Consider the following 17,748-nt stretch of genomic DNA (forward strand, 5'->3'; position numbering starts at 1 on the left):
AGGTGCCTGTTCAAGGGTCTTCTGCCTACTTCTAGTTTGGATTCACTCCCCTCTGCTTCCCTCCTCTGTCTCTCTACCCTTCCTAGCTCCCTCCCCTCTCTGACACTCGCCGCTACCTCCCTCCCCTGCCCTTCTTTCCTCCCTTTCATTGTCCTCCCCCTCAGTTATGGCGTGTCTGCACGCGGGGGGTGGAGGGGTGGGGGGGGGTTAGCTAACCGTTTGCTTAGGGTGCCCGGTCAGCATCTTACAGCAGCCCCTCTGGCATTTGCCATAATCCGTAGTCTGAGCCTGTTTGCCCTCAAAATAGGCAGTTGAACAGCTAGTAGGTCACAAGTTAGTAGAGAAAACAACAAAGAGTGAGTGAGAAATATTTTCTGCAAATAGTAATATAGAGTGTCATAATATTTACTTCTGTTTTTTTTATCCTGTAAATTCTAAATATGGGTCTATTATAGAGACTACCTAGAAAGAGCTTCAAGTTCACCTCTGCTAAGAGGCCTTCACTTTTTACAGATCACCTGGTGGTTAATGCTGTGCAATTACTTAGGTTTCTTAGTTAGAAGCAAGCCACAGTGCTCAGAAAATGGAACCAGCAGATAGTCACACAAAGGAAAGTCAATATTTGTCTGAGTGTTTGGTTACTTACTTCCCGTGTCCACAAGCCACCTGCTGGTACTTCCAAAGGGATCCTTGTCCTCAACAACAGCCACCAGTTCTCCCTCATAGAGATCTATATCAAGCTCCTGGGAAGCGTTACACTTGCGCTTTGCCTGATAAAGTTTCTCCGCTCCATAAGTAGACAATAGCTTGCTCCTGTGGCTTTCAGACTGCCGAGGGAGTTCAGGCTTCATGGAGAACAAAAGGGGTATATTATTGATTCTCATTTTTACTTTCTTTTATAAATGCTTGTCTTCATTTGGATACTAAAGAATAAAAAGCATTTCACAGTAGGAAAGGGAGACAAGTATTTTCAGTAACGTGTGCTAACCCTTTTGGCACTAGAACAAATTTCTCCTTGTTTCCATCACTGCCAGGATAAATAACAGCAGCATGACATGTTGATATCTACAGTACTAAGAAGATAGCTTGGCTTGCCAGGAGGGTTTTGTGCCAACAGCAAGCTATCATCCTTGTCTGTATACCCACCAGGGGGTAAATGGTTCAATGCAATAGCACACAAGGAGAAATCAATTTGAAATAAATTAAGTCACAAGCGAGTTGAAGACGCACTCGGGGGCAAATTCATTAAAGCGCAAAGCGCCTAACGCTAGCACAAATTCGCCAGCGTGACGTCATTTCATTACTTCGCCGATTTACTAACGGGTGCTGGCGTAAATTCGCTAGTGAAGTGGACCTACTCTATCTCTACTTCACACTCCTTACGCCAGGCGAACTTGCGCTATGGTGAAGGGTCAACGTAACTACGCTAATTCACTAACTAGCGCATTTTCCTGAACGTTACCTCTTGCGCCAGACTTGCCTTCGCCACCTTAGAGCAGGCGAAGTGCAATAGAGTAGATAGGATTGCTTCAAAAAACGTTGAAATTGTTTCTCAGTCCCAAAAAACGCTGGTGTCTTTTCCTTTTTTTAAGGGTGATAGGCTGAAAAGATCATACATTTTTTTGGGGGAACCCTCCTTCCCCCCTACATTTCCTAACATATGGCACCTAAACTATACAGTGGGCACATGTATAGGGCAAAATAACAACTCTATTTTATTTAATGAAGCTTTCCCAGCCTTGTGTAGTGTAATGTATTTGCTGCAACATATACGTCCATTGTACTTTAAGTTGGCGCCGTATGCAAATTAGGCATCGCTAGTGTAACTTCGCTTTGCTTGATGAATTAATGCTAGCGCAACTCACCGTTCGGCTCCCTGAGCGCAACTTCGGATTTTAGTGAATTAGCGCCGCCCTGCCGAAGTGCGGAGAAACCTGCACTAGCGCAACTCTGCCAGTTAGTGAATTTGTTCCTAGGAGAGGACACAGCCAACTACATCATGCACAGTAGGCTGGTAGCTATTAGCGAATATGGGAATCAATATTAACTCCTGCCATGAGTGGTGATGTCACTTTCCCACCTCAAGTTTTTTATTAGGGTAAAGGAAAAGGTTAGGGTTATGCTGCCAGCCCTCCCCACTTTCCCACTATTTTATATAAAAGATAAAAATACATTGTATTCCTAGCCCTTCCCAAGGAAAGCCACTGCCTTACTTTGTCAGGGAGGGTGCCTTTGTACAGGTATGGTACCTGTTATCCAGAATACTTGGGACCTGGGGCTTTCTGGATAACGGCTATTTCCATAATAGGGATCATCATACCTTAGATCTACTAGAAAATCAGATAAACGTTATATAAACCAAATAGGCTGCTTATTCTTCCAATAAGGATTAATTGTATCTTAGTTGGGATCATGTACAAGGTAATGTGTTATTATTACAGAGAAAATAGAAGTGATTTTAAAAAATATGGATTATTTGGATAAAATAGAGTCTATGTGAGATGGTCCTTCTGTAATTCAGAGCTTTCTGGATAATGAATTTCCTGATAATGGATCCCATACCTGTATAGGGTTCTGCCCTATGACTCATCACCTCAACATTTCAATGGGTGTAGGTTAGAGTTCAGGGTCCATTATTGTGCCCACATAGGAGCACTTCTTGTGTAGAAAACCAAAGCCCTTCATCTTGTCTTTCTCCTAAAAACAATATCCATAGCCATAGAGCTGTGTTATTCAAATGCTACTTTTCTATTTTGGGCTGAAAGCTTACTGGCTTACTGGGACAAAGCCTGCATTCTGATGATTCAGTAGATATATCTATTCTTCAGTAGAACTTAATGTGCCAAATAGTATAAATGACCGACTGCACCATCAGATGTTTTGTTATAGGGTCACACTTACCAAAGGGGAAAGAGTTTTCTTCCTCTCAAAGCTCAGTTTTCTCTCAATAAATGTGGCAGTGCTGTTTTCCTTAAAAAAGTTGAGATTCTGCAGTTCTTCGATGATGTGTTGCTGGACATGATTCACATTTCCGCAGATCTGCAACCAACAATACAGGACAAATCATGTTTTAAGGTAACTTATTGGGTTAACTGAATAAATTTAGGCAATGTTAGAAAAATTCTCTTGCTGGCGTAAAGCAAATATAACCAGCATTGGCTGTAATATTTATATATTAACTATTCATATTCAATAACAAGAATTGCATCAAAAGGGGAAATTATGCACTGTTTATAAATAATGCTTTTCCTTGTGGTGCTGCCCTCTTTTTACATAGCAAACGGCTGCACGATGGATTATATTCAAATGATGATATCACACAATGAAGTCTGTGGAGCAGGTTGGAATACACTCAGTGCTTAAACACAGCTACACAGCAGCGTGTTTATGTAAATTATAGTTGTGTTTCTGAAACAAGCACATCAGTTTTACCAGTGCAAGGCAAGGCAACAGTACATTATATTGTCATTCCTTAAAATTCTAATTTTTTTTTGGTGTTATTGTTCCTTTAAGTCCTTGATAGTTGTAACTGAAAGCTGCCAGTTTGTTAGAGTCATCTTCCACTGTCCATGTAGTGATCTAAGATGCAGTACATTTAAGGGATTATGCTATACGGCCAAAAGTACCCCGCCACCTGCCTGTCCAACATCTTATTCTCAAAGGATGTTAGTGTGAACCTGATCCTCCCTTTGCTGCATTAGTAGCATCTAATCTGCTGGGGAGGTATTGCACTAGATTTTGGAACATTGTTGGTGGGATTTGCTTGCATTTAGCCATGGACATAACGAGGTTGGGCACTGATGCTGGAGGCAGCATCAGACTGGGGCACTAAAGGCCCAAGGCTGCAACACCAAGGGCCCTCTATGTGATGTCCACCCTCCCTTTCCACATGCAGCATTGCATCAGGTACCTTTCTTTAAAACCTTTAGGGAGGCAGCTGATGGAGGCAGACCTGGGCTGCAAGGGCCCATTGGGTTTTCTCTGGTATTCAAGTCTGACACTGGCTGGAGGTCTAATTCATTGCACAGATTTTCAGCTGGGCTGAGCTCAGGAACCTATGCCAACCAAGTCCTTCCACCCCATATCAGTGAACCCATTCTGTACAGACCTTGACATGTGCATGGGGGCATTATTCCCTAAATTGTTGCCACAAGTACGAAGCACAGACAAGGATGTCACTGTATGCCATAGTCTTAAGCTTTGTTGAAACTAGGGATACTTGCCAAAACTATTGAAAACATTAATCCTCTTCCACCAAACTTCATTTTATGTATAGGCAGGTAGCATTCTCATAGCATTTGCCAACCCCAGACCTTACCTGACAGACTACCAGATGGTAAACTGCTATTTATTACTCCCGAGGACATGTTTCCACTGCTCCAGAGTACAATGGTAGTGACATTCACAGCGCTGCAGTTGACACTTGGTATTGCATTTGGTCTATTTGCTTTATAATCACCCAATCACTCTCCTTACAAATAGTAATTGTTCTGACATTGCTTCTAGAGTTTGGAATTCAGAACTGGGTTTTCCAACTGAGGCCATGGCCTCTTAGACAGAACAGGTACTTTCGGTCAAATAGTGTATGTCTAGCTCACCGTGTTGGCTGGCTTGAGAAAAATAGTGTGGATATAAAAAGTATTAAACTCTACCTGATAAAAACGCTAAGGGTCAGGTCACACGCTCAGATTCGGGGAGATTATTCACCTGGCGACAAATCTCCTCTTCTGCGAACTGCCTCCCACCGGCTAGAATGTAAATCGCCGGCGGGATGGCACTCGGAGCGATTTGTTTTCCCAAGCCGCCCGAAGTTTCATCGTGAGGCAACTTATTATACAATTGTATACAATTGCGGAGATTTCACTTGAACAATGGCCCTGCCCTTTATTTTACATTTATATGAAAATAATCTATATAAATGTTTGTTAGGATCAACAGTTTAATATTCCTCATCCAAATTGCAGATTCTCCTGAAGGTAGCGCCATAGTTTATTTATATTTTTTGCTCTGGAAGGCTGCGTTCGCCAGCAATGTGCTATGAATAGATGTCAAGAAAAATGAAGGGAATCCAGTGATATAGAAAGGAAACATATGAGCAAGGTGATTGGTTGAGTCACGATGGATACCGAGCCGTTTGGAATTCAGCTCAGCTCTGTGGGGGATTGAGCAGGATATAAACTGGAGCTGATAAGCCTCAGGCAACATAGATAAGCTCCTTCCTTTTTGTTGCTTATCACTATACTAAAACCCATGTGACTGCTGATACCCCTTGCATCCTATTGTTTATCTCCCCTGCTAATACAATGCAGCAGAAGGCACTGTTGTGCTAATTATGATGCACTGTCAGGGTCTTCAAGGAGGTAAGGAGTTAATCTAAGCCTATCACCCAGCCAATGAAAATATAGTGAAATATATTTGAGACACAGCCAGCGCATAGGAGATTAAAAGCACACACACACTGCTTTTCAGTAAAAAAGATTTCTACCCACATTCGCTTCCCCCAGTGGCACACAAGCCGACCAGTATAGCGTGTATATTCCCATCTGTGTGCTACCGATTATGGCATCTATTAGAGTTGCAAATCTAGTGAGAGAAGTTGACTACAAAATAATAGTGAACTGCAGGAGCAGAGGCTAAATCACCCAAGTTAAAGCAGAGAGGGGATGGACAGATGGGAGAGCGACGGGGGTAGGCGAGAACTGCAGACAGGAGTCAATCTGAACTAGTGGTAGACAGAAGAATATTGAACAGGCACCTACCAGCACCCCCACATCTGCCTACTACTAATTCCAGCCCTGACTCCTATGTATAAATATATAAGGGGATCATATAATAATCTCTCTAATGCTTTATTTACCAGTAGGCCTTTCCAGCTGATGCAAGGTCACCCATTCTGAAGAAAAGAGGTTCCGCCTGAATATTCGGAAGAGTTTTTTTACAGTGAGAGCTGTGGAATTCTCTCCCTGAATCAGTTGTACAGGCTGATACATTAGATACCAGCAGGACTAACTTTACTGAACTTTTTCTTCTGAAGTATATGCAACATTATTATAACAAAAGGTTAGGTAGATCTTGTATATTAATTTCATCTTATTTTTACGCCGCTATATTGTTTGCAAATTAAATTAGCCTTGAAGAAATTGGTATGTTGTGCATTACTAGCAGTTTTTTTAAACTTAAATCGCTGCGAAATATGCTGGCGCTATATAAATAAATGTTAATAATAATAATAACCTAACTTACTGTTACTATGTATTATTGCTGAAGTATATTTTAAAACCATCTACAAAATCATTTTTTTCCCTTACCATGAAATCGTCGGCAATGTTGGAAGTCGACTCCAGTGCAGCAGACAAAAGTTCCCTCATAAGAGTAATAAAGAAGTACAAACAATTGGAGAGGATTTTACGGGCGGCCTTGTTAAAGGTTTGCAGTTCTTCTACCAGCTGAGCGTTTAGAGCCTCATAGTCTTTCCGTGCCTGATCCAACACACCATCAGGTGGCTTTTGTAGACAACTGTGATAGTCTAAAAGTTTATCATAGCGCTTCTGAATTAGCTTCTGGGGCATAGGAAACATAGCATGAAGTGTGCTCAGTGGTGTATAGACAAGTTGTTCTAGTCTGTTAACCTGCAGTCAAAAGAAGAAAAAAAAAGGAGAAGAGAAGAAACACCACGTTAAATATCTACCTATAAATATGTTTTTCATGTACACACTCACTTGGGTAACATGTGCCATTGCTGTAATAATCCAGTAATCCAGAAACATATTCCTGGATTAGTTTAAAAATACACTTACTGTATACTTTTAATTATTTGGTAAACTCAGTTCTAGGCCATCCTACTTGATACACTGTAGGTATAGGGCATTTGAATTTGCCTAGGTATAACCAGTTATGATTTAACAAAAAGAGATCTGCTTAATTTATGTCTGATTTGGCCATCCAAATTGTGGGATAAATTAGGGTGATAATGATTGAATTATAATAGGGGCTTGTGCAAGCCAATGTGGTATTTGCCCAGTGAGATTTTTAAAGGGATACTGTGAAATTTTTTTCCCCCCAAAATGAATCGGTTAATAGTGCTGCTCCAGCAGAATTCTGCACTGAAATCCATTTCTCAAAAGAGCAAACTGAATTTTTTATATTCAATTTTGAAATCTGACATGGGGCTAGACATATTGTCAATTTCCCAGCTGGCCCAAGTCATGTGACTTGTGTTCTGATAAACTTCAATCACTCTTTACTGCTGTACTGCAAGTTGGAGTGATATCAACCCTCCCTTCCCCCCCCAGCAGCCAGACAAAAGAACAATGGGAAGGTAACCAGATAGCAGCTCCCTAACACAAGATAACAGCTGCCTGGTAGATCTAAGAACAGCACTCAATAATAAAAACCCATGTCTCACTGAGACACATTCAGTTACATTAAGAAGGAAAAACAGCAGCCTGACAGAAAGCATTTCTCTCCTAAAGTGCAGGCACAAGTCACATGACCAGGGGCAGCTGGGAAATTGACAATATGTCTAGCCCCATGTCAGATTTCAAATGTGAATATAAAAAAATCTGTTTGCTCTCTTGAGAAATGGATTTCAGTGCACAATTCTGCTGAAGTAGCACTATTAACTGATGCGTTTTGAAAAAAACATGTTCCCTTTTAAACTTGAAAGATGGATATCTGGTGGTTTTGGATTTTAGGCGGGTTTCAGTCCCACCCCATTATGACCTGACCGTGTCATGTTTTTCTGCCCAACACTTTCTGCATTCGTTCTACAACGGGGAATTGTAGCATACCAACTCCCAACATTTGAGGGACAAAAATATCTGCTGAAAAAGTTTGACCTAGCCCATTTTATGGCCAAACCCCCTAATGACCATGTCCATTTTGCAACATTTGGCAGGTTATGAAACTTTGAACACATTTCTGGGATTTTTAGATCCATGTTTTATGTGTTATAACAGTTTTGCTAAGGAATTAAGGAAAACTGAGTCTCAGTTTCCCCAAGAGACTTGTTTAACTAATTTGTATCTTTGCATAAATTTTTACAGCTGTATTGAAGTGCAAGTGCAGTGTGTTCTGGGCCCTCTGCCAAAAAGCCTCTTGAATTTCAGAAACTTTGTATCTTTTTCTGGCATCAGTGCAGGAGAACAAATAGAAACTCTGGACTTTTTAATAAAAATTAGGGACTGTGGGTCAAAATCAAGACTGTCCTGCAGAAAAAGGGAAAATTTGGGAGGTATGCAAATTACAGGTAAAGAGTGATAAGAGGGTGGCTCCCAACAAATATTTTCATGCCTGTCAAATAAGTTGACGTTGAATGTCCAATTTGAGATTGTGGCATAACAGCAGGCCTTCTCATTCCTTAAAGTCAGTAAAAGTGGTTAATTCACATAACATTCTTCTCTGTTTTATTCTGTTTACTGCAGGATTTTTTTCTCCTGTTATTCCTCATTAAAATGTAAATACTCTTGTAAATCTCACGGTCTGTATAGGTCAGTTTTAATCCCATTAATCTGGAATTTCATTCTGCCTGTATTCTTCTGCTTTCCCTGTATAATTACTCTAATTAATTCAAATGGACACCTATATGGAAATCCATCTTACCTTTTAATTAAGCCACCATTATTATTTCTTTAAAGGCAAGCACTTTAAGGGGGAATGAAACTATTTGGATTTTCTTTTTACTGAAAGTTTGTCAGAAATTAGTGCTTAAAGGTTGTTAGAAATGATTGCCATTGTGTTGTATACTATTCCTAAAGTGACAGACCTGATTTTTAATTTTGGTGCCATTGGTGAACAAAATGAATAAGTCACCACAAATGGGTCAGTGCTCATTTTGCGGCAGGGTCCTGTAGATGTTGAACTGCATGCATTAACTGAGTGTTCCTATGAAGCAGGGGGAACCAGATTTGAGACTATGGGGAAAATTTACTAACCTCCGAAAATTCACCAGCGACGGCTTCGCTCACAGTGCAACACTTCTCCAGGTGTAGATTAGTCAGGACAACGCTAATTTACTAAAATCCGAAGTTGTGTCCAGGGCAGTGAACGCTGGTGAGGTTGCGCTAGAGTTGGCTAATTTGCATACGGTGGTAAGTTGCAGTACAATGGACGTATATGTTGCAGCAAATACATTACACTACACAAGCCCAGGGAAGCTTCATAAAATAAAATAGAGTTGCTATATTGCCCTAAACATGTGCCCAGTGTATAGTTTATGTGCCATATGTTAGGAAATGTAGGGGGAAAGCAGTTACCCCAAAAAAAATTTACGCTCTTTTGCAGCCTATCATCCTGAAAAAACGAAAATACGCCACCGTTGAAAATTTTTCAACTATTTTTTGAGGAAATCCTATCTACTCTATTGCACTTTGCCTGGTCTGAGGTGGCGAAGGCAAGTCTGGCGCAAGAGGTAACATTCAGTAAAATCCGCATCTTAATTACGTCTAGAGTGCAAATTTGCCTTGCGTTAGGGAGCGAAGTCCCGCTAGAGTCTCCTTCGCTAGTGAAGTTACGCTAGCAACCGTTAGTAAATTTTCGCCAACATTAGTCACTTCGACCTTTAGTTAATTTGCCCCCATGTCTCTCCTGGACAACAAAGCACTGGAAAATACCTTCCATTAGGAAGGGTGACAGTCCCGCCAACAAAGTTCCCTTAGTGCCAATACCCTAAGGGGGTTATTTACTAAACTCCGAATGCCAAAAACCCGAGTTAATTATTTATTAAACCCAGAGGATGGAAAAGTCAGAATCTGAAAATCCAGCATCTCAGACCTGTCGAGGTTGCATATAAGTCAATGGGAGAAGTCCCAATGATTTTTTGATGTGCACTGGGTTTCATGCAATACCCTGAAGTTTTCTGAGTTTTCAGGCAAAAAAAACACAAGAATTCGGAGTTTTCGGGTGAAAAATCCAAAAAAATCTTGAAAATCTGATTTTTTTTCCAGCAAAGCAAATTTTCAGGAAACTGTGGTAATAAATAAGCGTGTTTTGTGTTTGCTATTACAAAATTACAATCAAACAAAATAAGTTGGCTAAACAGATATTCAAACTTATTGAATGCAACGTACAAAATTCCTATGCTGTTCTCCAATTTTGTTGTGGTTATTCAGGTCTTGGTTGCTGTTGTAGTTATCATCATGCAGAATGTGATCAATCTCCAAAACACCTTGGGCAGCCAGGGGCATTGCGTCCTAATAGAAAAAAAGAGTTAATTGTAAAAGTAATATTAAGCAAAGTTTTGCCTTTTTTAGGGGAGTTCACATTGAGATTTTAGAATGCTGTAGACAGTGGAATTCTCAAACAGTTTGCAGTTGGTCATCATTTTTAAATTTCCGTGGATTTTGAATCATTAAAATAATTAAACTGTGAAAGAAAATTGGAATATATTTTCCCTAAACTCTGCTTGAAGCAATGCTTATTTCCCTTTGCGTTTACAGACAATATCATAGTCTTTGTCTGGCACATTAATCATATTTTTTCTTAGGTTCCACATATTGATGTCATCTATAGCTGTTATAATGTGTATTTCCATACTTACAGGATATTAGCAATGGATAATGGTCTGAAAAAACCATATTTTCACTTAACAAACACCAAGGAGTTAACTTACAGAGACACGTATCCTTAATAGACTCACCTGCATATGTTGAATGGTAAATGAAATGTTCTTTACACACAGTCTCACAGTCTTTTCCAAACTTCTGAATATTTTTTCTTCCTTGTTAAATATTTGGTCTTTCACCTAGAATATGTTGCCATATAAAATCCTTAATGTGGGCTGGTGGTACATTCAAATGCATATTCTTATGATAGGCCTGAATAGAAGTGCGGATGGCTGGAATATATCCATCTAATTTACATCTGATTTACCGTATATACTCGAGTATAAGCCGTCCCGAGTATAAGCCGAGGTACCTAATTTTACCTCCAAAAACTGGGAAAGCTTATTGACTCGAGTATAAGCCGAGGTTGAGAAATGCAGCAGCTTCTGGTAAGTTTCAATCTCATTTTTGGATGACTATTCTTAGGCGCCGGCTACTATACTAAGGTGCCGGCGAATATTCTTAGGCGCCGGCTACTATTCTAAGGCACCGTCGAATATTCTTAGGCGCCGGCTACTATTCTAAGGAGCCGGCGAATATTCTTAGGCGCCGGCGACCGTTTTTGCACTTGACCCGAGTATAAGCCAAGGTAGAGTTTTTCAGCATATTTTGGGGGCTGAAAAACTCGGCTTATACTCGAGTATATACGGTACATTCCACATAAGGCTATTATAACATAATTTTCATCTAAATAGCATACAGTAAAACTACAAACATGGGATGCACTGAATCAGTCCTGGCCTGGGATATAAAATAAGTCTTGACATTTCAAGTACAAAAGGCCCAAAGAGTCCCCACCAGCCACTAATTAGTGACTGTCTATATGGCATCTTACAGCAGCTCTTCTGGCATTTGCCAGAATCCACAGATTATATGGGCCTGCACTAAATCCAAGATTCTGCCAAATCCTAATACTTTTTGCAGGATTCACGTTCAGCCAAATCATAAGTATTTATCCAAACTAAATACAAAACCTTAAAGGGGCTGATTTATCAAGGGTCAAATCGAAAATTGTAATTTTCGACTTTCTTTATGGTCAAAACTGTCAAATTTGACTAGGGGGTTATTCAAATTCGATTAGAGTTTTTTTAAAAATTTGAATTAGATTTTCGAGATTTATCATACTGTGGCCCTTTAAGGGTAAGGTCACACCTGGAGATTTGGGGAGATTTAGTCGCCCGATGACTAATTGCCTCTTCTTTGGGGTGACTAATCTCCCCGTATCTCCTCTGTCTTTCACCTGCTAGAATGAGAAATCGTCTGCGGCATGGCACTCGCGGCAATTCGTTTTCCGAAGTCGCTAGAAGATTCCTTGTGAGGCAACTTCGGAAAACAAACCTCCGCGAGTGCCATGCTGCAGATGGAAAACGAAGCGCCACGAGTGCCATGCCGCAGGGGAAGCCTTTCGGGGAGATTAGTCACCCAAAGAAGAGGAGATTAATCGCCGGGCAACTAAATCTCCCCAAATCTCCGGGTGTGACCTTACGTTTAGAACTTGAATTCGATTTGCCACCTAAAACCTCCAGAATTGCTGTTTAAGTCAATGGGAGAGGTCCAGGGATCAATTTTGAGTTGTTTGCAGACTTTCTGACGTTTGATTTTTTTTTTCGGAGAATAAACTTGAATCAAGTTTTTAACATTCTAATCGATTCCGAGTTTAAATTTTCTTTTTCCGTAATAAATTTTGGTTGTATTTCAAATTTATGGGAGTTTTTAAAAACTCACATGAATTCGAAATTTGATCTTTGATAAATGTGCCTCTAAATGTGACAATTTTTTGGTTTGTCATTTTTGTAATTATTTGATTTTCATATGCAAACATGCAAATTTAAGTTCAGATTCAGTTAGGAGTCTTAGGAGTCTTTTATTGAGGATTTGGTATTCACCAAAATCCATGTATTTCACTATAATGTGGGTTCTTAAATATAAATACCATTTAGTTGCATTCTGTGCTAAAGAAACATTTAGGACAGCTGAGAATTATTATGTACCTGTTCTCTGCCAGACAAAATCTTAAGATGGCTGGTTACTCTTTTGGATTTTTTAGTTATCGAGTGGATACTGAGCTTGGAAAGCTTGTCTTTCAGAGATTCTTCTTCATCTGCTCTCCTGTATTTCTGCACTAAAAAACATAGGAATCAACTGCACAGTTGAGATTTTATAGATAACAATTGTATGGCATTTGAAGTTTAAATGAAAATGACAAATAATACAATGCTATATCAATAAAGTTGTCAATCATATGAAGTATAGCTTCAGAGGTACTTTTTTTTTTTTTGCTAAAGCCAAAAAACAATAACAATAGATTTGTAGGTTTACAGAGCAATAACTTTGTGGCTGCTGGGGCCAGTAACCTCCATTTAAAAGCAGAAGAGGAAAGCAAATAATGAAAAAAAAACACCAACTTAAAAGTTGCTAGAAGAGTTGCTAAGGGCAGAGATACACGTGGAGATTCGTGGGAGATTAGTCACCCGGCGACAAATTGCCTCTTCTTTGGGCGACTAATCTCCCCGAACTGCCTTCCTGCCAGATAGACTTGAAATCACCGGCGGGATGGTACTCGGATCGCTTCGTTCTCCAAAGTTGCCTCACAAGGAAACTTCAGTCGACTTCGGAAAACAAAGCGTTCTGAGTGCCATCCCACTGGCGATTTACATTCTAGCCAGTGGGAAGGCAGTTCGGGGAGATTAGTCGCCCAAAGAAGAGGCAATTTGTCACTGGGCGACTAATCTCCCAGAATCTCCATGTGTGTAGCCCTTTAAGAAAAACATGAGCTTGGTGATGAATGCGTTCCAAACTCGTTTTACTCCACTTTAACTCCAATTTAGGGTTATCTATTGTGTATATTACCTATGTGTCTACAACTAATTGTCTCTACACACACACACACAGCAGATTTTCATGGTGTAAACACTCTACTTAAAAAACCCTGCAATTATACAAGTTGTGAGCGACTTTATGAGCTTTGCCAATTAACTGATTTCCCACAAGCTTGGCAGTTATTATATACAGGCTTAGCCTTAGAATAACAGGTTGTTTTTGCTTGATGACTTTACACCCTTGAAAAGATTTTCCGCAGAAACCAATGCCTGCATGTTTAGGCTTCCAATACAATCACTTTAGTCAGGGCTTCCTTATATGGTGCAGCAGGTGTATTGGCCCTTAATGAAAGTTTTATTTCCTGGTTCATTGTCAGCAGTAACGCATCTAGCGGGGGGGGGGGGCGGTGCGGGACGTGCAGCCAGGCCCCCCCACCTCACTCTGTACGCAATTTTCCTGTCACTTTCAGAGGTGTGCGAGCTACCGGGGGGGCCTGCGGCAAATCGATCCACCCTATTTCCGCCACTGAGTGTCAGCAATGAAACCCATAAGCTCTCATTTATCTTCACTTACTCACTTATGCACTTATGTCTCCTTCTAATCCTTTCCCCCATTTTTTTAATCAAATTTTAAAACAAAACAAGCGCTCCGTGGTGCTCGCTGGAATAACCCCGGGCCTGTGCAGTTTTCTGCTGATAGGAGCACCGGCCCGGAGTTTCAGGTAAGTAAATACATTCACTTGGGGGTGCCTAACATTTGGCACCCTCAAGTGGTAAACGACTTACCTTCTCCTTTAAGCAGTCATTACTTTAGTGCAATTATTACAATTAGTACTTTGTACTTTGTGTTACCTAGATCTTTCCTTCTTTTCAGTTCATTGATGTTCATATTAGTGGTTCTGACTGCAATAAATGCATCTTGAAGTGGTTTATAGTCCGGGTGACACTGAGGTGTTGAGTTCAGCAGTTCACATAACAAGAGCGGGTATTTCAACACACGCTGAATCGGCTTAATCATGAGAGATCCCATGTCCAACAAGTTTGGTTTGCCCCTGAAATATTAAGTGATACACATGCTCATTATGGGCAATACAGACACCCCAATACAGGCACCAGTTTTTCATGAAACCTACCCCCTCCAAGCTTATGATATGACCCCTGACCCCAAACCCTGCTACAATTGCCCATGGGAATAACATTAGGAACAAAGTTTACAATAAGTTAGACAGACAGACCAATTTCTTTTTATTTTACCATTTCTTAATGAAGGTCAGTCTGTCACTCCCACATCTGCTTTGGGCTTCATATTTCCCATGGATGAGGCTCAATTTATGCCACCTGATTCATGTGAAAGGCCACCTTAAGATTGTTACATTTGTTTGGTCCCTCTGCGTCCTTATTGCCAAGCAATGGATTGGATTATGTGTGCTTAGGGTTGCCACATTTTCTTGAACAAAATAACGGCCTTCCTATATATTTATCTTTTTTCCCTATTAATAACATTGGGATCAACCATCATTTTTAACGACCAGGCCGGTAAAATACCGGCCGGGTGGCGACCCTATGTGCGCTTGATCCACCACTGGACCACCAGGGTTATCACTAGGGCTACATGACTGGCCACACATACCCAGCTGGCCATTCAGTATGACCGACCAGATCTGGGCATTTAGAGTAACTTAAAACTCTTCTGTACATAACAGACTGGGATTTGTTTAATTAACAGATAACATAACTGAACACAGAGCTGATAATAAAAACACTGCAATAAAATCAAGACTTCTGCTTTAAAGAAAAGAAAATTATTGGTTGCTATTTACTCTAAGTTAATATACATGCATTTTGCTATATTTTATAAGGCCTAAGTTAAAGCTCAAAAGAAAGATTACATGGGAATCATCCTTTGGAACTCCAGTACATAAGACAGGTATCATGGGGTTTTAACACTTATGAGTTGCTTCTAAGTGAAGGTGAGTGAGTGATAAGCATGGAAGTGCCTTTGTAGCCCCATGGTGTCCCCTGAGGCTGTACTATAAGTCTGCTGTGCGAGAAAAGTAAAGAGAATGTCTCTCTATAACAGAGCATCCATCACTCATTGTCCTGCCGTGCTTTGTCTTCTCCATTCCGTAAAAGTGAATGTCAGTCTGTGATTGGCAGTTGCATGTAAAGGGTGTGCTAAAGTTAACCCATGCAAAAATAATGATTGGCTGATTTGTTTTATCCATAATGTACTAGAATAAACTCTACAAGGGAATAACTTTCATGTGCAGAAATTGTTAATAATCTGTATATGAGGATATACTTTAGGTGCGAATCTAGCCAGGGCAATATCTGCCGAGCATCTATATGTATATGCAGTATAATATATACAGGTATGGGACCTGTTATCCAGAATGCTTGGGACTTGGGGTCTTCCGGAAAACGGATCTTTCGGTAATTTGTGTCTTCATGCCTTAAGTCTACTAGAAATTCATTTAAACATTAAATAAACCCAATAGCCTGGTTGTGCTTCCAATAAGGATTAATCATATCTTAGTTTGGATCAAGTACAAGCTACTGTTTTATTATTACAACGAAAAAGGAAATCATTTTTAAAAATTTGGATTATTTGGATGAAAATGGAGTCTATGGGAGACAGACATTCCGTAATTCGGAGCATTCTGGATATCGGGTTTCCGGATAAGGGATCCTATACCTATAAATATATAGAGAGAGAGAGAGAGAGAGAGAGAGAGAGAGAGAGAGAGAGAGAGAGAGAGAGAGAGAGAGAGAGAGAGAGCACATAAGGATAAAAATTAGAGTCTCTGCTATGACAACTGGTGACAGGTGGCACATTGACAACAGGAGCAGTCAGCAACAGTATGGCAACACCAATATATATATTATGCAATAATGCAAACACAGCACTAAGTCGTTGTTTGTGCAAACAAATCCTTCCGGATGATTCCTTAAAGAAAGGCAAACTCTCATAGTTTCCATTTAATCTGTGGAATAAAGTATGTCTATGTTAAAAAAAGAACAGATTTATATTTATTTTTGGATGCACAGATTATGTTTATACACCAGTTTTTATATTACTAGCAATGAATTTGCTCACATAAAAAATGTGACTATATTTTCCCTTTGATATGAAGGTAATATCAACCAGTAATTGTCTCTAGTCACTGTACATAAGATTTAAATTGTTGCCATTCACCACCACTGGGTGTCCCCAGACACTACTGATTGATACCTAATGTTCTGTTAAGGTGGATCAAATAAGGATATTGAGCAAATAAGGATATTTCCTGAACAGTTTGCTTTTGTGCAAGGCAAATAAACAGAACAAACATACATTTTAATTGATCTGAAAAGAACTCCAAATCAAGGAAAAGTGCAACAGCAGATAAATGGTGGAGCAAATTAGATGCACAGTATCTCTTTGCATCTTTTGCATCATTTTCTGTTTCTTTTTATTCACTTTTTCTCTGTTTATTTCTGTTTTTGCACATTTAATTTGAGATATAATGTTTTTAATTACTTGAAGGTAGAGCAAGAAAATGCTTCTTTGCTTCTAATGCACAATGAACCTTACCCACCTGATACTGTTACTGTGCTCTTTTTTGCACCATTGTATGATAATTACCGTATTCTTTAATTCTCAAAGAGACTGAGATGGTGTTATTGGCTCAGCTTAAAAGTTTTAGCTTTGCCTAAGCTTCCATTATTTTTCTGGCAGGTTGACTGCAAGCTTTCTCATCACCTGCCTAAGGCATACATTGTGTTATAATACAAGAAGTCAGAAGGGAGGATGGCCTATCAGTTCAGGGGTATGTCATGATACTGTTATGGTGTGGCCAGCCAACTACTTTAAAGTAAATAAGTAAATATGCCTTAAATAGGGCTCAGTAGGGCAGTCATTGCTGAAACTTTCTTTATGGCAGCAGTGTTGGACTGGCCCACAGGGATACCAGGAAAAGTCCCGGTGGGCCAAGGTGTCAGTGGGCCCTCATGCTGCTAAACATTTGGCCTATTTCATGGCCATTCCCTATTTCTATGAAAACAAAGTGGCTAAATAGACGGTATAATAGATTATAGTATGTAAAGAAAAGGAGAATAGATGAGTGAGGAAAGGAAGAATAATAGTAATAAGAGTGGGCCCCTGGTGTAAGATTAATTGGTAGGCCCCTAGTCAAAGGTTTTTGGGTGGGCCCCTGGTATCCCAGTCCGTCACTGTATGGCAGGGCAGCTCCCTGCGGTTTCTTAATCAATTGGCAGAGAGAGAGAGATACCATAAATATATATAAATATATAACCTAGGTTTACCCCATGGTAACTACAATCCCCTT

At 40.0% G+C, this 17,748-nt stretch overlaps 1 protein-coding gene across 1 annotated transcript in view; it reads right to left on the reverse strand.

The window, feature by feature from the left end:
• The window catches only part of arhgef38.S (Rho guanine nucleotide exchange factor 38 S homeolog), a 43,862-nt gene that overhangs the window by 2,640 nt on the left and 23,474 nt on the right, over nucleotides 1-17,748 (reverse strand). The window contains exons 6-12 of the mRNA XM_018243384.2: nucleotides 14,273-14,472; nucleotides 12,593-12,723; nucleotides 10,637-10,741; nucleotides 10,068-10,190; nucleotides 6,309-6,629; nucleotides 2,902-3,039; nucleotides 647-845 (exon numbers count right to left, since the gene is read on the reverse strand). Coding sequence (XP_018098873.1) covers nucleotides 647-845; nucleotides 2,902-3,039; nucleotides 6,309-6,629; nucleotides 10,068-10,190; nucleotides 10,637-10,741; nucleotides 12,593-12,723; nucleotides 14,273-14,472 — 1,217 coding nt within the window. The remainder of the gene's footprint in view (nucleotides 1-646; nucleotides 846-2,901; nucleotides 3,040-6,308; nucleotides 6,630-10,067; nucleotides 10,191-10,636; nucleotides 10,742-12,592; nucleotides 12,724-14,272; nucleotides 14,473-17,748) is intronic.

The sequence above is a fragment of the Xenopus laevis genome, chromosome 1S (genome assembly GCF_017654675.1).
Source record: "Xenopus laevis strain J_2021 chromosome 1S, Xenopus_laevis_v10.1, whole genome shotgun sequence".
Classification (NCBI taxonomy): Eukaryota; Metazoa; Chordata; class Amphibia; order Anura; family Pipidae; genus Xenopus; species Xenopus laevis.